The sequence below is a fragment of the Epinephelus moara genome, chromosome 5, assembly GCF_006386435.1.
Source record: "Epinephelus moara isolate mb chromosome 5, YSFRI_EMoa_1.0, whole genome shotgun sequence".
NCBI classification, from domain to species: Eukaryota; Metazoa; Chordata; class Actinopteri; order Perciformes; family Serranidae; genus Epinephelus; species Epinephelus moara.
Genome location: NC_065510.1, coordinates 4434461 through 4461674, shown reverse-complemented (window position 1 = coordinate 4461674; position 27214 = coordinate 4434461). Strand labels below are relative to the sequence as shown.

The 27214-nt window shown below is 43.6% G+C and overlaps 3 protein-coding genes across 4 annotated transcripts in view; 1 reads left to right on the top strand and 2 right to left on the bottom strand.

Annotated features, from left to right (window-relative positions):
* Positions 1–6909, top strand: part of dzank1 (double zinc ribbon and ankyrin repeat domains 1) — a 30060-nt gene extending 23151 nt beyond the window's left edge. For both annotated transcript variants that reach the window (XM_050045482.1, XM_050045481.1), the window contains exons 14-21: positions 1154–1257; positions 1463–1549; positions 1645–1735; positions 2164–2225; positions 2355–2432; positions 2523–2650; positions 4958–5032; positions 5501–6909. In XM_050045482.1, coding sequence (XP_049901439.1) covers positions 1154–1257; positions 1463–1549; positions 1645–1735; positions 2164–2225; positions 2355–2432; positions 2523–2650; positions 4958–5032; positions 5501–5663 — 788 coding nt within the window. In that variant the 3' untranslated portion in view covers positions 5664–6909. The remainder of the gene's footprint in view (positions 1–1153; positions 1258–1462; positions 1550–1644; positions 1736–2163; positions 2226–2354; positions 2433–2522; positions 2651–4957; positions 5033–5500) is intronic.
* Positions 6910–10560: 3651 nt separating this feature from the next.
* Positions 10561–19043, bottom strand: kat14 (lysine acetyltransferase 14). The gene is made up of 10 exons (XM_050043725.1): positions 18785–19043; positions 18465–18586; positions 16984–17105; positions 15275–15447; positions 14740–15174; positions 14055–14650; positions 13359–13492; positions 11656–11831; positions 11377–11567; positions 10561–11219 (listed from the first exon to the last, which is right to left on the bottom strand). Exons 1-10 carry the CDS (start codon positions 19041–19043, stop codon positions 11046–11048), a joined length of 2382 nt encoding a protein of 793 aa, XP_049899682.1. The 3' UTR covers positions 10561–11045.
* Positions 19044–24462: 5419 nt separating this feature from the next.
* Positions 24463–27214, bottom strand: part of LOC126389879 (protein PET117 homolog, mitochondrial) — a 6740-nt gene continuing 3988 nt past the window's right edge. Inside the window, exon 2 of the mRNA XM_050043836.1 lies at positions 24463–24612. Within this exon, the coding sequence (XP_049899793.1) occupies positions 24463–24612 (150 nt within the window). The remainder of the gene's footprint in view (positions 24613–27214) is intronic.

The window sequence follows — 27214 nt, the reverse complement described above, 5'->3', positions numbered from 1 at the left end:
GTTCTACAGAGGTAAAGTTCTACAGAGATAAAGTTCTACAGAGATAAAGTTCTACAGAGGTAAAGTTCTACAGAGATAAAGTTCTACAGAGATAAGGTTCTACAGAGGTAAAGTTCTACAAAGATAAAGTTCTACAGAGATAAAGTTCTACAGAGGTAAAGTTCTACAGAGATAAAGTTCTACAGAGGTAAAGTTCTATAGAGGTAAAGTTCTACAGAGATAAAGTTCTATACAGGTAAAGTTCTACAGAGGTACAGTTCTACAGAGGTAAAGTTCTACAGAGATAAGGTTCTACAGAGGTAAAGTTCTACAAAGATAAAGTTCTACAGAGAAAGTTCTACAGAGGTAAAGTTCTACAGAGATAAAGTTCTACAGAGGTAAAGTTCTATAGAGGTAAAGTTCTACAGAGATAAAGTTCTATAGAGGTACAGTTCTACAGAGATAAAGTTCTACAGAGATAAGGTTCTACAGAGGTAAAGTTCTACAGACAAAGTTCTACAGAGGTAAAGTTCTACAGAGGTAAAGTTCTACAGAGATAAAGTTCTACAGAGGTATAGTACTACAGAGATAAAGTTCAACAGAGATAAAGTTCTACAGAGGTAAAGTTCTACAGAGATTCTACAGAGGTAAAGTTCTACAGAGGTAAAGTTCTACAGAGGTACAGTTCTACAGAGGTACAGTTCTACAGAGATAAAGTTCTACAGAGGTAAAGTTCTACAGTGATAAAGTTCTACAGAGATAAAGTTCTACAAAGATAAGGTTCTACAGAGGTAAAGTTCTACAGAGATAAAGTTCAACAGAGATAAAGTTCTACAGAGGTACAGTACTACAGAGATAAAGTTCTACAAAGATAAGGTTCTACAGTGGTAAAGTTCTACAAAGATAAGGTTCTACAGATGTAAAGTTCTACAGAGATAAAGTTCTACAGAGATAAAGTTCTACAGAGGTAAAGTTCTACAGAGGTAAAGTTCTGCAGATAAAGTTCTGCAGAGGTAAAGTTCTATAGAGGTAAAGTTCTACAGAGATAAAGTTCTATAGAGGTACAGTTCTACAGAGGTACAGTTCTACAGAGGTACAGTTCTACAGAGGTACAGTACTGCAGGTACTTGTAGAGGTGGGACTCAGTCGTCTTATTAGTCTTCCGTGTCTTCAGGTTACTGGAGGAAGCAGTTGGATCACGTGTGCGCTCACCTGAGGAGCTACGCTCAGAACAACGCACCCTTCAGGGCTCTGCTGGGAGAACCTCGTCTGGGTCGGGTACGCCTCACCTCACCTGTACCTCACCTGTACAGCAGTGACATCATCACTGGAATACATTCACTGAAGTTTCAGAGGAGTTTGAGACTCATGTTGAGACTCATCTGTGAGCGGGTCGTTTGAGTTCACTTCCTGTGTGTGAGGTCATTAAGATCACCTGTACAGGTATGTCACAAGACGTGTTGTGTTCCTGCCTCTCCTTCAGATGGTTTCTGCTGTGATTCAAGAAGATCGTTATGAAGTCAGCATAACCGTCAGCTTTGTGTCGGCGGGACGGGAAGAACAACATCAGGTCTGTTCTTGAGTCCCGACACGTTGCAGACACACCTAGTTCATTTCTGTGTTTCATCAGTAAAGTCATGTGACTGATGGAGTGTTTGTCCTCAGGTGAGTCCGGCAGGTGACAGCGTTGGAACTGCAGGTCGGACTGAGACTCTGAGCAGCGTTACAGAGCGATCTGCCCACAGCAGCGGTCTCAGTAAGAACATTATTCATTAGCTACAAAACCTCCGTCACATATCATGGACGAGACGATCGCAGTCACTGATAACTGAGCGTCCCCGTCACCTGGAAAAATACCTGTGAGAAAAGATCAGATCAGATTGGGTTCTGTACATCTCAATACAGCTGATCCTGAGCAGCTGATCGGCCCCAGGACGTCCCTGATCAGTGACATCATTTAAAGCATGTAGCCTGCAGACAGGAGCAGAACAGGAGTATGAACACCGGAATGTGTCACAACAGAATTGACCTCCTCAGGGTTTCCACTATTTCATTCAGTTAAAAGCTAATGCTAAAGCTGACGCTAAAGGTGCTGATGGTCAGTCCACACAGTTGGTTGAAGGGAAGTATCTGAAGCATGAGCCCAGCGTTCCTCAGTGGTTTGTTTGTTTGTTTGTCTGACAGGAAGTGATCCGTCTCCAGGTGTGACGAAGCCTCCCAGACTGAACCTAACACCAAAACCTCCGGTAAGAAACCATCAGTCTGATAATGAAACAGAAGAAGAGGATGAAGCTGGAGTTCTTCAACTGAGTCTACCTGCCTTCCTGTTCAGTCAGAAGTGAAATCTCCTCTCTGATTGGTTCTCCTGGTTCCAGGTGAAGGACGTGCAGTTGCTGAAGGAGCTTAGTCCGGGTCAGGGTCAAGTCAGCGTCATCCAGCAGCTCCTGGATCAGGTATGCCTTTGTAGCCAATCAGCAGCTTCCTCTGGATCACCTGACACAGTTTACACTGATTGGTCTGTTTGTGTCTTCATTTTCCACCAGGGGGCGGATCCCTCCTGTTGCAGCAGTGATGGCCAACATGCTCTGGCGGTCGCCGTGCTGAACGGCCACCATGATGTCCTTCCTGTTTTAGTGCAGAGAGGAGCCGCCGTCGATCAGCAGTCTGGACCGTAAGACTTCAAACAACAGACCTGAGATCAGCTTCAGTTCTTCATGACTATCACTGCAGACACGAGAAAATCACATCTGCTCAGTTTTGAACAACATATTTGGATATTATCAAGATAATTTCTCAGTATTTTACAACAAATTATTCTGTTTTTACAAAAACTTCTCTGTTATATCACAAAATCCACAAAAAACAGTGAATCTGGTTAAAACTCACTTTTCTCATTACCATTTGTTGTATCGTTGATGTAGCTGAAACATAATGTCCATATTTAAATGTTACTGTCGACACCCTGATGGCCCTCCACCTGCAGGGACAGGCATCAGGGTCGGCTGTGTGGCGGGTGGCAGGCGTTGCAGGCACCCAGCCGTGCTCCGCGCTAGCATCGCAGACCGTCTCCAGAGACGTGGAACGTCTAGATATACTTGGAGCTGTCAGCTGATGACCACCTGGTGGTAAATTGGATCAAATGGCAGGGAGGCTGCTGGACAGACCTGGTAAACCCAAACATGTAGTGAGGGTGAACTGGGAAAGTCTGGCTGAGGCCCCTGTTTGAATTCTTCTCCAGGTGGGAGCTGAAGACCTCGAAGACCTTTTTTAAGGTATTTTTTGTGGTTAGAAGGTTGTTGGTGCCTGTCGTGGGGGCAACCTCAGAACCCACTGATGGACACCAAGGGTGAAGGAGGCCTTTCAGGCTTGGTTGGTCAAGGGATGTCCTAAAGAAGCAGACAGGTGCCGGTAGGCCAGAAGGGCTGCAGCTGTGGTATTCACCAAAGCAAGAACCTGGGTGTGGGAGGAGTTTGGGGAGGGTATGGAGAAGGACTTTCAGTTGGCCTCAAGGAAGTTCTGGCAATCCGTTAGACGCCTCAGGAAGGGAAAGCACGGCTTGTCTCAGACTGCGTTCAGCAGGGGAGAAGAGCTGCTGAGCCAGACTGGGGATACTGTTGAAAGGTGTAAAGAACACTTTTAAGAACTCCTGAACCCGGCCATCATGTCCTCCGTGGAGGAGACAAAGTCTGAAGACTTGGGGGAACTCTCGTCCATATCCCTAACAGAGGTCTCTGAGGTAGTCAGAAGCTCCCCAGCAGCAAGGTGCCAGGTGTGGATGAAGATGATGAAGTCTGTGGACATTGTTGTGCTGTCTTGGCTGACACACCTTTTCAGTGTTGCGTGGAGGTCGGGTACGGAAATTATGGAGTGGTGGTTCTCATTTTTAAAAAAGGGGACCTGAGGGTGTGCTCCAATTATCAGGGTATCACAATGCTCAGCCTCCCAGGGAAAGTTTACTCCATGGTGCTGGAAAGGAGGCTCCGATTGTTGAACCTGAGATTCAGGAGGAGCGATGCAGATTCCGTCTTGGTTGCGGAACGGTGAACCAGCTCTTTACCCTCGCAGGGCTGCTGGGGGTCATGGCAGTTTCTCCATCCAGTCTACATGTGCTTATGATCATGTCCCCAGCTGTCCTGTGGAATACGGGTACCTAGGCTGCTGTTAAGAGCCATCTGGTCCCTGTATGACCAAAGTGAGAGCTGCGTCTGAACACTCTGCACAAAGTCAAACACGTTTTCAGTGGGTATTGGACTCCAAACATCTGGATCGCCCCCTGGTGGCTGGCTGCAGTCATAAATCCCACCCCCTTCATGTTAGCAGGCATGACATTGGACAGAGTTTTTCCCAAAGATGTTTTCTGTCATTTTCAGGTCGTTCTCACGCTGAGGTTTGTTCAAGTGTTTGTTTTTCTGATCACTTTGGTTTTAATCAGTTAGTTAAATTAAAAAGGGGGTGTGACATCATAATTGACAGCTGTGTACTCATGATCAAAAGTGCTGCTTGTGATTGGTCGGGTGGGTGTATGGGCGGGAACCCAAGATCATGACGTCAGCTACACAAGATGGCAGCGGCGGTATGAGAGACATTTTGGCTTCATTTTTGTACAGTGGGAAGCGGAGACACGTCGTCCATCTTTATATACAGTCTATGGTTCAGACCAAAGAGAAAGCGATGTCAGTGAATATTTGAGACAAATTTCATATAAAGTCAATGCCAAGAAAAACTGGAGTCCAAACGTCCTGAAGTCACCACGTGAACCAAACATTGCACAAACTGACACTTTACATCACTTCAGATTTTCATAACAATGAACGGAATCAAGGAGCTACCTGACACGTTGAGACAGACGCAACCTGAATAACATTTAAAAGCTCCTGATCCTCCTCCGAACACACATAACACACAACACAACCAAAACATGCAAACATCTCTGAAAAACACAAACAACATGTCTGACAAGTCTCCTCCTCCTCCTCAGGATGAAGAACACAGCTCTGCATGAGGCTGCGGCTCTGGGCTCTGAAGGTCTGCAGTGTGCTCAGGTCCTGCTCAGGTATAACACACCTGTACGAACACATCTCCGACATGTGACCTCTTTATGACTCAGAGAAAATCGCTACTGGTACTTTTACTAACAGAACTGATTCCAGTACTGCTGCACATGAACACGTATCCGCCGGTCAGTGGTAAAATACCTGTGAACACCTGTTGTGGAGCTGAGCCGCTGCCTTGGTACAAAGGGACTCCGACTCTTCTTGCTGTAAAGTCAAATGACAAAAAGACGTTTGTTATTTTTCTTATAAAATGTTTACCTGGATAAAGAAGAGTTTATTTTTTCACACTCACAGAAACACATCTGAAAAACTGTGAGGTCACCTGGTTTCTTTAGGATCCTCCTCCTGACTGGTTCGACACGTTTCCACAGATCTCACAGAGATTATTTAGCCACTGTTGTTGCTCCTCCCACTTCCTGATGTCAGAGTGACATCATCATGACATTATCCTCTCTTTCCGGTTACAGCTGTAAGGCCACTGTGAGGCGGAGGAACGCCAGGGGTCAGACGGCGTACGACGTGGCGGTGGACTCGGGCTGTAACGACATGGTGTCTCTGCTGGCTGCTCGGACCGGACTGGACTTACTGGGTAAACTGGGAAAACCCAAACTGAACCTGGATGTTTTCTGACAGTGAGAACGAAACCAACAATCTGCTGGTTTGATGTGGAGCATCCAGATGTTGGGAAAACTGGATCCATATGTAAAACATGTTTACTCTTAAAAAAACATCAAGTAATGAAGTATTTTAGACCTGTGGCACAGACAGTACTCACATTAGTACTCTTACTGCTTTGTGGTTGGATGTGTTGGTTCACTGGACGTGTTTCGTTTCAGATACTTTTTCATGAACACTGTTCACCAACTTAAGTCTGTCTTTGGTGCTTTGAATTATTTTCTGTTAAAAAAATGAACTTCAAATAAAACCACAAGTGGTGAATTTGAGGTCCAAGCTGTCATGGACTGTTTAAAGTTGAAAGCTGTTTCTGTACAGAAATAAACAGGTTGGACAGAGACACTCATGTGTTTACGTTTAAAGCTCTCACAAGCCACGCCCTTCTTTGACAACACTGTCACCTCCTGTTGGTCAGCTGCAGAAATATTTTGGGAAGACGCTTCAAAGGCTTCATTAAAAATATCCACAGAGTTTGGTGATGTTTGGACAAACTCATTGATTTATGACACAAATGTTCACAAAGCCAGTTCACGTGTTTGGAGCTGGTGGCGCCCCCTGTTGAGCCATTTTAAAATTTTACACATGGTTTATGTGTTTGTGTTTGTGTTATGGTACCACCATTGTTTTGCTTTTGCAGCGCCCCCTGCTGTCTTACTATTCTGCCAACAGGCTTTTTCAAAACTGTCACATTCCTGGCCTCAGAACTTCTACAAATCTTAATTTGTCCCTCCTCTCAGGTGTCTTCCCACAGGCCTTAAACGCTGCAGTCATCTAGCAGTTCTTCGAAGACAACAAGAGAATACGTTTCCTGCACAAAATACGTGTGGATGCTGACAGCTGAAATGCAGAAATATGAAAAAGAAATTGCCTAAAGAAGCTCAAACGCATCAACTACACCGCTGAAAAAAACTGAAAGCTACAACGTAAGACGCGCAGAACTGGAAGCTGAACTGCTTCACATAAAGATGTTAAGAAACACACTGCTAGAAAAGGTCAAAGGTTTAACATCAACTGAAAAGGCTGAAATTAGAAATGCTGAAGCATTTTAGTGACATGTTGTAAAAGAGCAGAATGTTTGGATATGAATGGTTTCAGTCGCTAAAAGTATGCAGGAGTAGAAGTGGATCAAAAAATGTAGAGAAGTATAAATACTTTCTGTCGGGAGTAGAATGCCAAAGTGAAATTAAATAAAGGTTTGAAGATTGGATGTACTGATTGGTGTGTGTAGAATGAAAATTTGCGGGCGTGACAGCGAGTTTAAGAGAAATGCTGAAGAAGCTCTCTGCACTCTGACAGTCGAGTCCTCCACTCCAGCTCTCAACATTTTGTCCCATCAGCCCCGTCTCCACCAAACCCTTTCAGTCCAGTCCCTTTGGAACCAGCAGTAACCCTTCAGACATGGTACCTAGACCCTGGGTCTGTTCAGACAGTCCTCTTAAATGTGGGCGGGGTTGTTGTCACTCACTGCTCCGTCCAGCACTCGCTGTATTTCCTCATCAGCGGTGACACAGATGGAAGTCTGCACCTGGTTTATCGTCCACAGAACGAGGCTGCACGCCCACATTTTCAGAACAAAATAGAACAGGCTGCAGTGAGAGTCTCTCTCCATGGGATATTTAAAAATAGCAGCTTTGTGCATTTAGTCCTTCTCAGGCAAGCTCAGGGGTTTAGTGTTGCTGTAGCCCACAGGAAGTGAGGATTAGAATATATGACCTTCACATAATCCGCTCCAAATTAATCTATATTTTTAAAGTCATTACTAAAAGTGTGTGTCATATAAAAACTAAAGTGATGGTCAAAGTTGTCACAGTGAAATTTAAGGTGTGCTGATGGGTTCACGTCATCAACTCATGCATTGAGTAACATTACAAGTTAACGTTCCACCTTAAAAGTTGCCGGCAGTCGGCCCAGTGAATGAAGTTATTTTTTTCTCAGACTCCAGCTGCTGTGAGAGGCAGCAAAACAACCTTTTTTAAAGAAAGATTTAAAAAAAAAGTCATGGCAACCATGACCTCAAAGAGCTGAACATTCTGTGGCTGAAAGTATGCAGGAGCAGTTAGATGCTAAAAAAATACAGAAAAATGTGAAATAACAACTCAGCAGAAGCATCACACTAATAATCTGTACCCGTCACTACTGATTGATTATATATTATGATTAAATATGTCAGACCTCCTATTTTTAGGTTAAGTCACTGTAAAAGCCGTTTTCACCCATTGAATAACTTCATGGCACTAAACTTCAATTTTGTTGTCCTCCAGTCAGGTTTTGGACGACACCACCACAACACTAAGACGGCTCTCGTTAAGTTCTTTAATGACGTCCACTCAAACACAGACCGCAGCAGAATCTCAGTCTCAGTATTTCTGGATCTCAGTGCCGCATTTAACTTCGTCGACCACAACATATTAGGAGATGATGAGAAAACTGGGATGGACTTTTTGGCACAGTACGAAACTGGTTAAATTCCTACTTAACAAATAGGGCCCCCCCCCCCTCCAAAAAAATTTCTCATCGGATTTACACGATTCACGTAAGTCATCTATTTTGCATTTATAATGGCAAATTTCGCCGAAAGGTGAGCGATTTTCATGCCTGAATTACAAGTCTGAGTGGACAAAAATGACGAGGAGTTCCCCAAGGCTCCATTCTGGGACTTCTGTTTTACATCTACATGTTTTCACTGGCTCAGAAAATATGTTGCCACAGTTCTGCAGATGACACTCAAATTTACATAACAATGTCACCAGGACACGATGGTCCAACTCAAGCTCTGACTGAAAGCATCGAACAAATCAAGGATTGGATGTGACGCAATTTTCTTCAATTAATCAAAGGGACAACTGAGGTCATCGTTTTTTGGAGGTGAGGATGAACGATTTCAATGTTCAGAGCTCAATGTTAAGAACCACAGAGGAAGACAGAAATCTGTGGTCATGGACTCAGAGCTGAACTTCAACAGCTACATTCAGTTGCAGAGTCTGCCTGCCGTCACCTTCAGGACATATTGAAGACAAAAGGACTGATCCTGCCAAGACTGATGTCCCAGCAGGATCTGGACAAACTTGTCCATGAATTTATCTTCAGTAGACTCGACTACTGTAACAGAGTCTTTATCATCAGACAACTGCAGAGGATTCAGAACGCTGCTGCTCGAGTACTCACTGAGACCGAGACAGTTCTTCACAGGAGGTCTTCACATTAACTTCCTGTCTGGCAGAGAATCCCTTTCAAAATAAAGCTCTGAATGGTCTCACCTTCTGCTACAGTCTGAACCATCCAGACCTCTCAGGTCTTCAGGGACAGGTCTGCATTGTGTCCACAGAGTCGAGACTGAACATGGAGAAGCAGTTTTTATTCTCCACAGATCAGAACTCCCAGAAAACTGCAGCTCTACACCAACTCTCACTTCTTTTAAATCAAGACTTAAAACTTTTGTTTCCTGCTGCTTTTTATTAAATCAAAAATTTATTAACTTCTCTCAGCAGTGGTTCCCAACTGGTGGGTGGCAGTCCGAAAGTGAGTTGCAGATCCATTCTGAATGGGCTGCTAGTGACTCTCTGAGGTGTTTGTCAAAAAAACGACACTTTATCTTGAAGTGCAGTGAGTATCATGCACAGAGCTTTTATCATGAAGTGCTGTTTCCTGCTGTAGGGTGAGTGACTAACAGACAGCTACTTGACAGACATGAAACTGTTTCGACAACACCACAAAACTCAAGTATGCCGCTGAGTGTATTAAACTGTGTGGACCTTGAACTGATGATGGAGGAGAAATCTGCACCGGTTGGGAACTGCTGACGTACACTGAACTGTGATTTATATTCTACAAATACTTTAACTGATTTGAACTGTAAGTTTTATTCTTGTATTTTTATACCTGTGTCAGTATATTTTGACTTTTTATTTTCTGTTCTTTGAAGAATTGCTTTTAAAACATCCTTTTACACTGTGTTTCTTTTGCGCCTTGTCTCGCTGCATTTGATATTTTACTTGGGAAACAGCGTTGCTCTGTTGCTGAAATGTGCTGTAGACATAAACCTGCCTTGCCCTAATGGCCAATTTCATTGAAACTTTCAGGGATTATTCCTGCAACTTTTGAGATGATTGGCTCAGTCAGTCGTTGTGGAGTTAGGTCTAAATATGTGCTGAGCCACGCCCCCTCTAAAGTTCACTGGATAATAATTCAAAATGGCGGATAATCTAGTTTCACAGACTTTAATGGTTCTTGAGGCTTTTTTGTCAAGCACATTCAGCTGGGTGTCGAATTCCAACACAGTCCCTCTTATGGTGTGAGGGGTGTGGCTTTTCCAAAATGTCTGGGTCTTAGTTACAGCGCCACCATCAGGCTGATTGGGGTTATCTTTCTTTAGCAGGATTTGCACACAACTTCCAGTCAGTCGTGAAAATTAACATGTCTATGCTGCAACAGCTCATTTTTTTCTGAAGAAAAAAATAATTAAATTCACATAACAACAGTCTTCCAGGCCATCAGTCTTTAACCACGAATAACAAAATCATCTAAAGTGAATATTTAGTTTCAAAAAGCCTCCTGCTGAACTTCTCTCCTCGTACTTTTTATTCACAGTCCTTTTTTAATCATCTTATTTTAGCTGTCGCCTGGTTCAATGTTACACTGGGGCTATTTCTTTCTTTACCTGCAGAGGGCAACGTCAGCACATCACCTGCTGTGGAACTTACAGCTCCCCCTGCTGGACAAACTGCAGTCTGCTGAATGTGCCGGAAGGGAAGAGACGCCAGTTCATGTGCTCATGTTTCACTTCTAAATATGAATCAGCTGCTAAACTTTGATTATTAAACTTGTTTTGGTTTTAATGTCTCAGAAACATTCAGAGGAAAAACAAGTTTACTGAGAAACTGGACCACAGGAGACATCAAGTGGCGTGAATCAAACGTAACATCACGTCATCAGTCAAGAATTGACCAGCTCACATATGGAAGCAGACATTATCAGACTTAATGATATTTTGATCTGTCCAACATGAAACGATGTGTTTTCTGACATCAGTCGAGTTTCTTAGTTGTAAATTTCTTCTGAAAGCACCAAAGGTCACATTTTCCATGACACCAAAGATCCTGTGAGGTTTGATTTTGTCAGTGTTGTGTGGCTCCAGCAGACGTCAGTCTGTAACTGGAGAGTCAGTGATGAATCTTTGGACTGACTGAAAACCTGCGCCCCTCTTTCAGCCGCATCTGTCCAGGTGTCTTTGTGCCAGGCATTGTGCTGCACACTGGTTGTTGTTCAGCTGTCTCCTCAGGACTGACTGGGCTTCAGCAGGTCCTGCAGGTGGACTCAGGTGTTGACAGAGTCTTGGACTCAGCGTCTCAGTCGGAGGAAGAAAGCGTGGCGGCACTCAGTGCTGTCCACAGGATAATATTTATCGTAGAAGTCCAGAATGTACTCCTCCGCTTTGAAACCAAACTTCTGATAAAGCAGCATGGCAGGATTACTGGCCGACACATGCAGTGTCACGTCTTTCCCCATACAAGTCTGAAAAACACAAATACATGACTGAAAAAACACAAAAAACGCCTTTAAAAACATAAAAAATATCTGAAAAATACAAACAACATGTCCCAACAACACAACATTTCTTGAAAACACAGAGGGTTTTAATATGGACAGACTGTGACCTCTGGAGCCTCACCTGGATGAGATGGTAGATCATAAAGGTACCAATGCCGGCTCTCCTCCATTCAGGATGGACCAGCAGGAAGGAGATGTAGGCCTCATTGTACTTCACATCAGGCACCATGAAACCGAAGCCGATCACGACTTTCTTATACAGGACGACCACGCTGAAGTCTGGGTATTGCAGACACTCTGACAAGTCCACACCTGCAGGAGGAAAAAGACAAAACAATTAGAGAGACAGGCTCACAGTAGTGTTGTTCAAGGTAAGTAAGATGATGTGTGTCTTTGCTACCAGGCCAGAAGCTGTCATGACACATGGCGTTGACAGAGGGAATGTGATTTGGCCGGACATAGCAGTAGTCGATGGGGGCGCTGGGTTCAGGGACCCACTCGGGTTCCTTCCTGTGAGGATATGCTTTAATCTCTGCCAGCAACCTCAGCTTCACTGGACGACTCTCATAATCCCTCCTGAAAAGCAAACACAGAGAGGTACTATTACTGTGCTACCTACAACAATTACTTCAACTGACGAGATGACATTGACACGCAGATGTCAGAGGTAGATAATGTCACAAAACGTAAGGCTTTCAGGACTTTCTCTATCTTCCGGATGTTCACAGGACTCTTTCGACCCAATGGAAGGTTTGAGGACCCTATCTAACCCATTAAAGGTTTTTTGGGGGGGAGTTTTTCCTGATTGCTCCTAAATGCACCACTGAGCGCCACAGGAAGTCATTCTTACCTGTGGCCATTAAACTGTACAACTCCTCCCTCTGATGATCGGACTCATTTGGCTATTTATAAAACAAAACACACAATATAATTACTCATTCTTATTTCATTTATAATGCTACAACCATTTCATTGTATATTGTATATATTTCAGATTGTCTACTTTACTGTTTTTATTATTTATTTTACTTTATTGTCTACTTTAATATTTTATTTTATGTTAATGTCTACTTTAATATTCTATTTTATTCTATTTTATTCTAATGTCTACTTTAATATTTTATTTTATTTTATTTTATTTTAATGTCTACTTTAATATTTATTTTACTTATTTCATTGTCTATTTTAGTATTTTATTTATATCTTCATCTTTATCTCTTGTTTCCATTCATGCTGTATTTCTATTTCTACTTTGCACGGAGCATTGGAACAAAAACAATTTCCCCCCGGGGATTAATAAAGTATTCTGAATCTGAATCTGAATCTGATCAGCTGTGAGGGTCATAAGGACAGAGGGATGTCGTATGCTGTAAAGCCCTGTGAGGTAAATTGTGATTTGTGATATTGGGCTTTATAAATAAAATTGATTGATTGATTGATTGATTGAACGAAAGACTTTGGTATTTTCTGTACCCCAAGGAAGGTCTTGGGACTCTCTCTTCCTGATACAAGATTTTAGGACTCCCTTTACCTAACAGAAGGTCGGAGGACTCTCTCTGCTTGACAGAAGATTTCGGGACTCTTTCTCCCTGACAGAGGGTTTAAAGACTCTCTACCTGATGGAGGTTTTGAGGACTCTATACCTGATGGACGGGTTTGGGACTTACTCCATCTGACAGAAGGGTCTGAGGACTCTCTCTACCTGACAGAAGGTTTCAGGACTCTTACTGATGGAAGGTTTGAGGACTCTCTCTACCAGACAAAAGATTTCAGGACTCTGTACCTCAAGGAAGGTCTTGGGACTCAGTCTTCCTGACAGGTTTGAGGACTCTCTCTACCTGACAGAAGGTTTCAGGAGTCTCTTCACTTGATGAAAGGTTTTGGGAATCTAATACCTGACACAAGATTTGAGGACTCTCATTACCTAACAGAAGGTTATAGGACTCCCACAACCTGCCAGAGGGTATCTGGACTCTGGACTCTCTGTACCTCAATGAAAGTTAGAGAGCTCTCTCAACCTGACACAAAGTTTGAGGACTCTCTACCTGCCAGAAGGTTTTGGGACCCTCTTTACCTCATTAAACATTTTGGGAAGCTCTTTACCTGATGTATGGTTTCAGGATGCGAGAGGTGTATGGACTCTTGATGCTCTGGTCCAAACTGCCTTCTGCTCCCATCAGACGATGCCAAAAGGACACCGAGTGCTGCTGAACGCCCCTTCTGCAAGAAAAGTTGGTCTGCACACAAACACATTCATGTACAGTCTGCATCAGTGATTCACTCTGTGTTCTTCAAAAGAGCTTCATCATCCACAAATCAAAAGCAGTTGGCTGAAACAACAGTCGTCAAACGCTTACCAAAGGCATGTTTCATTTAAACATTTTACTGCTGCTCTGTTAGTACCGAACATAATAGACGGGTAGCAACGTAACTAATAGACGGGTAGCAACGTAACTATAAGAGCAGTTTCTCAGATACTCTGTTTCAAACGACAGCCGGCAGAGTTCAGAACCATGTTCAGACCAATTTCTCCGTAAATGATATTTAAATAATTTACAATAGTTTTAACATATGTGTAAATATACGCACCAGCTACCATCATGAATTTTTCCAAAAGCAACATTAACAAAAAGTCATCTTGAGGTTACATTGCTTCCTTAACATTAACCAATTCCGGCTGAAATAGGATGCTATGACACAACGTAAGGCAGGGATGTGCGTATAAACCAGTGGGCTACATCAGATGGACAGTGTAAAAGATTTCAGACTGACTAACACCAGGATGAATGTTGACAATACCTGGAAGCGATCAAGAATACGCAGCTCCTGGCTGTTGGTGCAGTATTTTCCCATGGCTCCTCCTCGCATGAGATTCCCCACCCCATGGGCGCCATAGATCCCTCCCACCAGGCTGAGGGTAGCACTGACAGCCCGGTCAATGTCCAGCAGGGGGAGCCCTCTCTGCCTCTTGGCCTGACGAACCAGCAGCTTCCTGTGGAGGCGTTTGGCCTGTGGAGTGACAGCCAAGGCCAGGGGGCAGGCATCCAGCCGACGCAGCAGCATCCTCTCCTCGTAAAGACTGAGGGGAGCGAAGCGAGGACTCTGTGAGATGCAGCCAGCTCCGTCTGTTTTCTCAGGATGAGTTATCCTCCTCCGCTCAGGCCCTCCAGCACCAACACACCGGCCAGTGGAGAGAGACGGACCTTCACTGCGTCCCACTGGCTCTTCAAAGTCATCCTCGCGCTCGCGGCCTTCATCGTCCTCGCTCTCTGCTTCACATTTGATGTGTGGGGGTGCTGGCCGGAGCTTCTTGCGGGCAACAAGGTTGGCGCTAGGGGGAGGGATGTACTCCATCCCTGGGTCAATCATTCCCTCCGTCTCCATCTCTTCATCGTCTGAAGGTCCAAGCAGGTTTTAACATCATGTTAAAACAGAACTACTCACAACAGACAGAAAACACTGGATGAATCAAACATTAACTCACCGTGGAACAGAGCCTGTGGAGGCATGGCGTCTGGGATGAGGTCCGCCTCCGACAGCAGACTGGGTGTTGCTGAATGAGATGCCGGCGTCCCCGGGGCAGAGAAATCAGGTGAAGGTGATGGTGACGGGCTGGTGAGTGGTGTTCTGTCTGATGAGCTGAGGGAGGAGAAATCAATGACTTCACCTTTTTCCAGGACAAGGTCAGGCCGGCGCCCTGCACTACCTCCACGGCCTCCTCCCAGTTTGACCGGCGTGGAGGAGGCACTACGGTCGGTGTAGCCTCCCACCGCCTCTTTCTGAGCACGCCGGATGTCTTTGGCCTCTTGTGTGCGACAGCGCTTCTCCTTCAGTTGCATGGCGTTTTCCACAGGGTTTCTGGCTCCACGCTTCCTAAGGCCCTCCACGGTGATGATCGGGTCCAAGGCAGGTTTCGAGGCTGCCGGAGAAAAAATAAATCAGCTCAGTATCATTTACCTGCAGAGGTTAACCGAGACCTTTGGCCACAGCTCTCCTGGATCAGTGCAGGTGGCGGTTACCTTTAGCCTTAGTGATGGATTTGTCCACCTCTGGCCGTAAAGTTGGAGGTCTGTTCTGGACCAGCTTCCACCATCCAGGCTCACCAAACTCCTGCGCTCCAGACCGGAAGAAAGTAGGACTGCCGACCGACAGGCAGCCGGCCACCGTGCTCCACCATGTTGATGTCTTCTTCCTGCAGAGTAATGTAGGATTTATACTTCTGTATTGAATCGGCACTGTACCCCACGCCGTACCCTACGCCGTACCCTACGCCGCAGCCTGACGTGCACCTCCCCAGAAATGTAACTCCACGTCACAGTGACACAGACCTCCTGTTTGTCTCTGTAAGCTGAAACCATTTCCCTCAGTGGAAACAAAGCTTTGATTTACTTTAATTTCACAGATAAACAATAAATTGTGAAGACAATAAACCCTCCACACACTGTGTGTGATTTATCCTGGCTGAAATATGAGCAGAGGAAATCTCTGCTAGCTGCTAGGCTAATTTATACAATGTCAAATGCCATAGACTTGTGCTAATAACATTAGCATGTTGTATTTGCTTGGAAAACGTGTTTAGTATGTTTTTTCAGTGAACCGTTTGAGTTGTAATGGAGCTGATTTGTGTTTGAAACTGTCTATTAAGCCATGTTTAATGTGTGTTTACTGTGTGTTTTGTGTTTAATGTGTTTTTAACATGTGTTTAATGTGTGTTTAACGTGTGTGTTTAATGTGTGTTTAACGTGTGTTTAGAATCAACTAAACTTTACAGCACTTCACAGAAACTCCGCCACTGACTAGTGTTTTGGAGGTGTAACTGCAGAGTGACACATACACACCACCACACAAGTATACATGCTCACAAAAGTGTCGGCCACGTGCGCGTAGAGTCTGCAAGTGGTATAATCTAGCCAAGTAAAAAGCTCCTTTAGACGGTCGGATCAAACACTGAAACAGGAATCATTTGTCCATTGGAGAATGGTCCATCCTGACGNTTAATGTGTTTTTAACATGTGTTTAATGTGTGTTTAACGTGTGTGTTTAATGTGTGTTTAACGTGTGTTTAGAATCAACTAAACTTTACAGCACTTCACAGAAACCGTGTGTTTAGAATCAACTAAACTTTACAGCACTTCACAGAAACTCCGCCACTGACTAGTGTTTTGGAGGTGTAACTGCAGAGTGACACATACACACCACCACACAAGTATACATGCTCACAAAAGTGTCGGCCACGTGCGCGTAGAGTCTGCAAGTGGTATAATCTAGCCAAGTAAAAAGCTCCTTTAGACGGTCGGATCAAACACTGAAACAGGAATCATTTGTCCATTGGAGAATGGTCCATCCTGACGGGAAGTGCTGAACCAGAGTCATGTGGATAGTGAGGGAACAGCAGAGGTGCAGTGACCAGTTACACCTCAAATCATCAGCATTTTTTTTTACCCTGTGCTTCGCCGTCTGTAGGCCGTTTCCACCGCAGGAAGTTGGTTCCCTGGTGAACTAAGAACTTTTTGAGAAACTCAGGAACTAGTTCTGTATTTTCCACCAGAGTAACCAAGCACTAGATTTAGTTCCAGGTGGCAAAAGAAGTCAGTTACCTGCAGTTAGTGAACATGAGGCCATGTGTACATGGTCACACCACCAGAGACATGACACGACAACAGTATAATACAAACAGGTCAGTATACGACATCATGTTAATAACAGTATTAATATAAGTTCCAGTGACCTTGTTCCCAGCAGGAAGTTCCAGTGTCGGCCAATAAAAGCGCAGATGTCCTCTTTCCACCTGAAGTAACCTTGTCGGCCCGTCCCCTCCAGAGACAGATTGTACATGGCCAACATCACCACCTGACACAAAGACAACGCACAAATATTTTCACAACCAACAGAAGCCTTTAGTTTTAGTTTTCATATATCGGAGGTGTGTATGTGTTGTTGTTGTGTGTTTAGAGCCAGCAGAGCCAACAGTGTACGGCGGCAAGCCCCACCCCCAACCTCAGGCAGAACACCAACACCACCAGTTTATATACTCGACTCCACACTTCTGTTCAAAACCACGACAAGAAGCAGAAGATCCAGACACACAAAGTAGAACATGTTGTTTCAATCGGTGCCGTCAGAAGAACCCAGATGTGCAGACTGCGGTTGTACCAGTATCTACTTTCATGAACTGGGAGCTAACGTTAGTGTTAGCTTGCTGGTGACATCAGCTTGGCAGCTCAGCTGTTAACCAGAACCAAGAGGACAGAGTACATCAGGTCAGTCTGAGCTGCTCTGCTCTGACTTCCTGTTACATTACCAGTTGATCTTAAGCTCCTCCTCCTTGTATACAAAGCCCTACATGGGCTGGAACTGAGCTACATCACTAACTCCCTTGTTAACTGTCTGCCTCCAAGAACACTGCGATGACCTGCTGCTGGTTTATTGGGAGAAGATTGGGGATGCAGCCGTCGTCAGTGACGCCAAAGCTGTGGAACACACTACCTGTAGACAGAGAAGCTGCTTGCTGAATGTTTTTATCTGTTCACTTAAACTGGCTCTGACTCTCTTTATGTGGTTCCTGCTGCTGCAGCTCTTTTAACATCTTGATTTTATGATTCATTCTAAGATTTTATGATGTCATGAGTTATTTATTTCACCTTCTGCTCATACTGCCCTCACTGTGAAACACTTTGTGCTGCATGTCTTGTCTGAAAGGTGCTGTATAAATAAAGTCTATCATTATTATATCATTACAGCTAACTAATGTTAGCAAACTCATAAGGTTAGTAAAAATTATTCGCTGCTTAATGTGAACATTACGTGACTTTGTAAGTTTCGGTTATAATGAAATATTAACCTTATGTAGTTTAACTTTGTGTCACTGGTGCCGCTTTAAAGTTCGATGACTTTGTCCCAAAATAAGGTTAAAAGCCGCGTTTTCACTCAGTTGTACCGTGCACGCTTTCACAACGGCAACTTAGTTTACAGCAGAGTGACACCGAGCGTTTCCGTCAATACAGCAACACGATTGGCTGATATCTTTCCTGGTTCAGCTGTGATTGGCTTTTAGGGGGAAGAGACGGGATGGGTCCTGGTGCTGGAGGAGGGGCCTGATACTGGAGGAGGGGCCTGATACTGGGGGAGGGGCCTGAGGCTGGCGCTCTGCTGTTCAATGTTGGTCATAATAATCATCACCATCATCAGCAGCAGCAGGTGAGGTTGTACCTGCTGCCAGGTGAGTCTCATCCTCTCAAAGCTCTCCTTTCCGTCCTCGGAGCAGTCGAAGCAGATGAATTTAAAGAAGTTGTCTCCTTTCAGGTAGCTGGGCTGCTCACCTCTGAGCTGAGCTGAGAAACAAACACAAACAGTCACAAACTCAAACTGCTGACGGGACAGAAACAAACCTGGACACCAGCTGAGGACACGGATCTTTGATAACCGAATGTTTTAGTTCGGTGTCATGTCATCGACACTACTGACTCGTCCCCATTCTTCATATTCAGGACGTGATGTGGGACATGGAGGAGCAGATAAATGAGGCTCACCTGCAGGGACCCACTTGTGGCAGCGGTCACAGTAGAAGGACATGTCCTCGCAGGCCCAGCCTCCGTCAGCCTCCTCGCCCACATCACTGGTCAGAGAGTCTCCACTCTGGTCATGTGACAGATCCACCGATCCCTGATCCTCCGACTCCACGATCAGCAGAGTCTCCCCCTCCACCTCCCCTTCCTCCAAACCCTCCGAGGCCGACGTGCAGGCTGCGTCGTCCTCACCACCGCCCAGCTGCTCGCTGCTGCTGTCCATCTCTGAGCCTCAGTGACACCTGTACAGGTAAACACCAGCTGAGTCACAGCCTGCTGTTTCAGCCATCACAGTTCAACCCTGGATCATCAATATGAGTCAGCGGAACAAACACTGAGAGGTTTCATGTTCAGGAGACTTCAGGTCACCTGACTTCATGTTTGGTCACCTGAGCTGTGGGCTGAGGAGTCAGCTGAATACAATACTCTTTCATTCATTCAGTCATTCATTTTCCAACATGCAAACTCCACCCACAACTCAGCTTCCCCACCCTGGGTTCAATCCAGGAATCCTCCTGCTGTGAGGTGACAGTGCTAACCACTGCACCACCGTGCCGCCTACAATAATCCAATAAAATACTAGTTTTGCCTGCGATGAAGCTGAGTGAGGGGATGAGAAAGTCTGGAGCATCTATCCAGAAGCTAAAACCCAAATCTGCTCCACATGACTTAGTTTATTTACTTCAAAAGACGGACATTTATCTGGACCCTGTTTCAGAGAGCAGGAGGAGTCCTGGACCACGTCAGACTCTGTGGCTGCACATTATCAACTTTTCAACAGTGTAGAAATTGACAGAATATCCCTTTAAAGCAACACTTACCTTTCTGGAAATTTTACGCTTTTCTTTGTTTAGGTTAAAATTACAAATCACCATATGTAAAGGGACTGATCCACAAAGTGTACAGACTGATACAGATGGATTCACATTGAATTATTTGCCTAGATATATAGTCACACAATATATGTGCATGTGCATACAAAGATCTACACACTTCTTATACATATATATTGGCACATACCAACGAGCACAGCATATCTGCAGCAAAAAATAAATAAATAAATAAATAAATATATATATATATATATATATATATATAAAAATATANTAAATAAATACAAATAAACTAAAATTAAAAATAAATAAATAAATAAACATAAAATGATGGCCCATCATAGATGATGACAGATGTCTACAACAGTTAGAAAGAATGTAGATTATAAAGCCCAAACAGGGAACACAGAAGCAGGACCTGAGGGTAAAAACACGAATGAATAATTTAGTAAATCAAATAGATAATAAAAAGGTTATAAGGAGAAGGAAAAAAAAGGCGGGGGGTCCTTTTCAAGTTAAAAGGCCTTTGAGATCCTGTTTGTGCCCAAAGCCTCATAGTCTCCTCTTTTGCCCCATGGATGCGTGATGTAGATAATTCAAGATAAACAACATCTATGAAAGTGAGCAGCCATTGCCGGCAGGTTAGTATATGTGGAGGTTTCCACCGAGTTGCGACCATCTTCTTTGCAGCTGTCAAACCAGACAAAAAGACACACTTTTGGGGTTTTCGTAACTGGAGCTGAGAGAGATCATTAAGAGTCAGCACAGAAGGGGAGGAGATAGGGGTGTGTAGTATAGTGGACAGATTATCTTTTATCACTTTACATGAAATTAACTACGCCAGGACATTCCCATATGATATGATAAAAGGTACCAACTGCCCCAATATGGCACAGTGTACAATTTGAGTCAGCTTTAAGCTTCACACTGTAAAGTTTCCAGGGAGTAATATATGTCCTCTGAATAACATTTAAGTGAATTTGTTGATGGTCAAGGTCTCTGGAAGATTGGTTTACCATATCCCAAGTATCATCCCAATTAAACCCTGGGATAAGGTCAGGAATATCTAATTGTCATAACGAGTTGACAAATAATGGCAGGTAGGTTCTCTCCAAAATATGGCCATACAGTTTAGAGACAACACCTTTTCCCCCTGCGACTGACGTAATACCTTGAGCAATGAGTGCTCTTCAAGTGGAGCCTGCCAAGAGACCCCATAGGTCTTCATGGCTGTCCTCAACTGTAGATAAAAATAAAAAGTATAACGTTGTAAACTGAACTGGATAGAGAGGTCCTCAAAAGAGTACAAGCCCTCGTCCCCAAATATGTTACCAAAAGAATGTATCCCCTTGTCGTACCACTGCCGGCACTGACCAAACTTTATTGAGGATTTACCAATCAACAGCCTATCATTGTTAAAGATAGGAGAGTAAGGGTTCCAATCGGATGAAATTCCACAAACTTTTCTGTTTCCCTCTGGACCACTATTAGGTTAGACACAATGGGACCAAAGCAAAGTTTACATTTATTTAAAGGGGTATCAGAGAACAAAACTTCATCCAGCTTTAATGGAAGACCCAAGTTCTCCTCCAGTGCACGCCATGCAACCTCAATTTTACTATTGTATCAGCTGACTAGAGGACGCAATGTGAAGGCCCAGTGATACAGCCTAAAAGTCCATTCTCACTGAGGGCGAATATCCGCACGAATTATTCTCGCAGAAAAATATAAAAGCTGATTTCATGGGTTCTAATGGAAGTTTGCACACCGGGCGGCACTTTCGTGCGGTGAAAAAAGTTTCCGCCCAGACTTTGACCCCCGCGGAATTTGCCGGCGGAACTACACAGCTGGGCCAATCAAATTGTTTGTTTATAGTGACGTCGCGCAGACCTGGGAGAGTCCAAAATCCAGTCAGGCAGGACAGTATGGGAGAAAGGTTGATAAACCTCGTTTCACAGATTTTATGAACAATGAATTAAAGGACAACGTCTGGCAGTCCATTGTCCAGCTTGGTGGCTGCGGTGAGAATGGTAAGTGCTAAAGAAAGTTGATGTTGACGCTTGTTAAACGTTAGCTTGCTAGCTCGCTGCTGCTGCTACTGTCGTCCATGTTCATCCACACCCGTTTACACTGCGCAGACTTGGAACACAACAAAACGAAATTCCGCACCGCGTCCGTACCGCGCCTGTCTGTATGGTTTAAACACGGAAAAGCGCTGCACGAATATTCCGCAAATCCGTCCCACATTCTGCATCGCGGCAGTGAGAATGAACCTTCAAGTTGGGAAGTGAGAGACCCCCAGCAGAACTGCCTCGCTGCATTGTGGATAATCTGATGCGGGTGTGCTTATCGTTCCAGATGAATTTAGTAATAATGCGTTGTGCTCTGTCCCAAAAACGACATGGAGGTTGCAAAGGCAGCATTGAGCTCACAAAGATGAACCTGGGAAGCACATTAATTTTAATGATTGATATGAGAGATCTGAGAGAATTTGGCAGTGTTGACCATTTTTCGAGATCTCGAGTGATATTAGACAGATTGTTCTCAAAGTTAAACTTTACAATGTTCTGCAGTGATGCAGAATGGTCAATGCCCAGATATTTAAATTGTTTTACGATTGGTATACCAGAGGGCGGTGTGGTATTTCTATTAAGGTCATTGAGGTGTAAATATGCTGACTTTGTCCAATTTATTCTGTAGCCTGATAAATCACCAACTTCAAAAAACAGAAAAAATGTTAGGTATAGACTCTTGAGGATTACTTAAATAAAGTAAAACATCATCGGCATACAAGGATATGTGATGTCGTGTCCCACAGATGGTAATAGGTGTGACACCATTGGCCATGCGAATTGTCTGAGCCAGAGGTTCCAGAGATAGAGCAAAAAGAAGAGGGCTCAGTGGACATCCCTGTCTGGAACCTCTGGCTATGTTAAATAGGGAGGAACAAGTTCTGCCTGTCAATACCATAGCTGTAGGGTTAGCATACAACGTCCTAATCATACTTATGAAGGAGGACCCCTGACCCATGACCTCTAACACTGACCAAAGATACTGCCACTCCAAACACTCGAAAGCTTTCATAGCGTCCAGTGAAAGGACAGCGGCTGGTAGTGGCGATGAGGAGGTGCCATGTATTATATGTAATAACCTTCTCACATTATCTGATGCCAGCCTAGATCTAATAAAGCCTGTCTGCTCACAATTAACTAGTCTGATCATAAAAGGCTGGAGTCTTTGTGCAAGCATTTTAGCATAAATTTTTACATCGGCATTTAAAAGGGTCTTTATCTTTTTAAGCAGAAGTGATATAATGGCTTGTGGATATAAACTAGTAACAGGGATATGCAGCAAGCTTGTGGGTCACTTCTCTCACAGCTGGAGGAAAAGAGAAGCCTTGAGGGAGGCACAGAGGGAGCTCTACCTTCCACAACACGCCATGGTGACAGACTGCCAAACATGATGGGGATCCAAGCAGAAAATGACAGCAAGAGTCCTGGAACAACAACGTGCTTTGACCAAGGTTCTCTCTACAGACCGCAAAACGCGACAGCTACTGTCCTCATGGCAAGACCTGGACGTCCTGGAACCTTTAAACAAGGCTCTCAGCCCACTCCAAGACTTCACTGATGATTTGTCAGCTGATTCATACCTGAAACCTGTCGTCCATCTTCTGAATGTGATTTCTTAGTTTTTTTATTTTTAATAAATTTGCAAACATTTCAAAAAAACTTTTTTCATGTTGTCATTATGGGGTGTTGTGTGTAGAATTTTGTGGAAAAAAATGAATATAATGCATTTTGGAATAAGGCTGTAAAAAGTGAAGCGCTGTGAATACGTTCCAGATGCACTGTACATTGCAGAAATGCCTTTGTTCTTTTTTACAGTGCTGCACAATCTTTTCATTTTTTGTATTAAGTACTGAAACGGATTCCAAAATGCAGAAAGGCCTTTAAGTTCGTACAAAATACCTTTATTTTCAAAAAAGGAAAAACTATTATTTGAAAATATTATTTGGAGAACAGTACTGTAAAAAATGTAGGTTTTGTAATTTTATGCTGCTTAATATTTGTATGTTTCGGTTGGAAAATAAACACTACATTTATTCTCTGCATTTTCCTTGATAATCAAGCAGGAAGACTCATGATAGCATTTATTTATTATACTGTAATCGCAATATTGTCCAGTAAAATGCAATCGCACATTTTTACCATATCGTGAAGCACTGGTTGCCAGTCACCAGTACTATCTAATGAAATTTAATGAAATTTTAATGAAATTTAATGAATGAAATTTAATGATGGTAGCATTTTCATTATATTATAAAACTCATCAGTCATCACTGACCCCGGATAAGTTTCAAAACTCTGAGGTTGCGTTTGACTGTGCAGGACAGGTAACGTTATGTTTAGTTTGCTTCTAATATAACATATAACGTTATACGACAACACAGCATCCAGTTGCTAATGGCTAACGTTAGCCTTCTGTAGCGTAGCCTCTGAAACATTAACGTTACCTTCTCTATATACTATACTATACTATACTCTTCTCTTGGCGTGTTACACTCGCTCTCCTCTTCCGTATCTAACGTTACCTTGCTAACGTTAACGCTACGTCTATCATAGACGTAATGAGGACGTAATGGAGGAGGGGGATGGGACTTTGGAGGGAGGTGGAGTTGTGGATGTTCAAATTTTTTCCAAGTGCTGTGTGAAATGCAAGAAAGGTAAGAGTTGCTTTAATGTGTTGCTGTGTTTGCTGTTTGGTGACAACACCTGGCTGCCATGTGGACAGGTGTGTTTACCTGTCTCACTGGTCCTGTGGGCGGAGCTCTGCCTGTCTGCGTTGTCTCTCGTCCTCCAGCTGTCTGGTCAGAGTCCTCTGCTCCTCCAGCAGCCTCAGGTTCTCCTTCTTCCTCTCCAACCGCTCCAGATCCCTGACAACACCCTCGTGGAGACGCTGCAACACAAAACACACAAATTAACATTTTAGTGTCAATGACACGATGGACAGATTTATATTTCCTTTTTCTAATTTTACCAATCAATCAATTCAGTGTACTGTAAACGTCAAGACTAACTGAGGAAACGTTATCGTACGTGAGGAAACACCAGAGGCAGGATAAACAAAATAATAATAAATAAATAATAATGAAATAAATAATGAAATGGAAGAATATACCAGCTAGATAAACAGATTAATAAAAATAAATAAATAGATCAATACACAATGATATGAATACAAAATTAAAAAAAAAAATTTAAAGCCAGGCTGAAGATAGTTTGCTTTTAAAAACTTTAGCAGTCTGTGCGTCAGTCAGATCCTCAGGCAGCTGATCCTCGGGCAGCTGATCCTCTGGCAGCTGATCCTCGGGCAGCTGATCCTCGGGCAGCTGATCCTCGGGCAGCTGATCCTCTGGCAGCTGATCCTCAGGCAGCTGATCCTCAGGCAGCTGATCCTCGGGCAGGTGATCCTTGGGCAGCTGATCCTCGGGCAGCTGATCCTCAGGCAGGTGATCCTCGGGCCGCTGATCCTCTGGCAGCTGATCCTCGGGCAGGTGATCCTTGGGCAGCTGATCCTCGGGCAGGTGATCCTCGGGCCGCTGATCCTCTGGCAGCTGATCCTCAGGCAGCTGATCCTCAGGCAGCTGATCCTCGGGCAGGTGATCCTTGGGCAGCTGATCCTCGGGCAGCTGATCCTCAGGCAGCTGATCCTCAGGCAGCTGATCCTCGGGCAGGTGGTCCTCAGACATGGACCATGGTTATGAAACAATGCCTCACTGTGGGTTTTGTTCTAAATTTGAGGTCGATTAAAAGGCCAGTACCAGAGGACCTGAGGGTTCGTATGATAAAAGCAAATCTAATAAATAGGTAGGACTAAGACCACTCGCTTTTACACCATAAGACATGTCTCTGACCGTGGAGCTGCGACAATCAGTCGATTAATCCATCGGTCACTTGACAGAAAATTATTATAATTTTTTTTTTTTATATCATTTTCTGGTTCCCTGCTTCTTTAATGTGAGAATGTGATGCTTTTCTTGGTCACATGATAATTAACAGCTTTGGGACTTTTGGACGGTCGGTCAGATGACGTCACGTCGAGCTCTGGGAAATCAGACTCACTGTTTTCTGACATTTTATTGATTAATCAGTTCATCAAGAAAATAACGAGTAGATTAATTGATCATGAAAATCATTATAAAGTTTCAGTGAAATTTGAGTGTAGACAGAGGAGGAGCTTCAGTCAGCTCCACATGAAACAGGAAACAAACTTCCGTTTAGTACACTGACCTTCAAAATAAAGTTACACAACAGCAGGACTGAGTTTGGTATGAAGGTCAAAGACATTTGGTTCTGAAGAGAAGCTGCAGTCGTTCTCACACCATAAACTTCACAACGAACAAGATTAACCTACTACATCCGACAGATATACGAACTATATGAGCACGATAACCACAGCAAACCCCAACTGATCCCTGCGTACAGCTATCCCATAATAATCAATATGATAACTTTAATAATAAAGGTATGTCACTGGTTAAACTTCTTGTGAATCTTAAAACCCTCTGAGGAAAACTACCATTTGTAACAATCAGCTTCATAAATAAAATGTCACTGAATTAAAAAATAATTTTCTGATCACTTCACAGCTCTGAGGATCAATAAAGGTTTATCTTATCTTATCATGAAAAGATGTTCATCAGTATTTAAACACAGTGACAACCAGCTGTGAAACATTAAAACCTGAGACACAAACACATCAGCTGAGAGCTTCAGTTTCTCTGATGTTCTGTGTGTACATGATATTCACTGGACAAACGTCTGACTGCTTCCTAAAAGTGAAGAAGGTAAAGGAAGTGTCTGTCAAAATGATTCATGAATATTAATTATCACAACAATCACTACATGCAGAAATACAAAAGAAGACATAGAGACAAACTGCTCTTTCTGAGATCATTATTCAGATACAGTCTCAAACATAATAATGTAAAGTCTTTAAAGATATTTAGACTTTACATTATTATGTTTATCAGGAAATGTAGTGTTTGATTTCAACAGTGACAGAAATTCTCCTTTGACAAGGCTCAACAATGCGCACGATTCACACTCTAAACAAATATATAAAAGAACTTATTACTCAACAAATAGAAAAACACAGATAGAAAATATAAGTGTGAGAATCAAAACACACAGCGGTGACATGACAGTCTGGTCCCAAGACGACCGCAGAGAGGCTTTACTACAGTAGATATGCTGATGATGGTGGTGCAGATTTACTGTAGGTGGTGGTGTAGGTTGTGATTGTCATTTTGAAACTGCGCCCTCTCAAAACATGCTGATTGAGAGAGTTGTACTCGTTTTCCTCACCCTGGAATTACTTATTTCATTCGGACCCGGCACCGGCCGCATTGTTTACTCCAGAGATCAGCTGATTGCGCTGAGGCCGGCCGGCTTGGCGGCCGGAACATCGGAGATACCAGCTGAACTGTGGAGGAAAACACACAGAGGATGCAGGGGAGGAAGTAAACAGCGGCGGAAAAAAGCAGGGTTGAGACAAC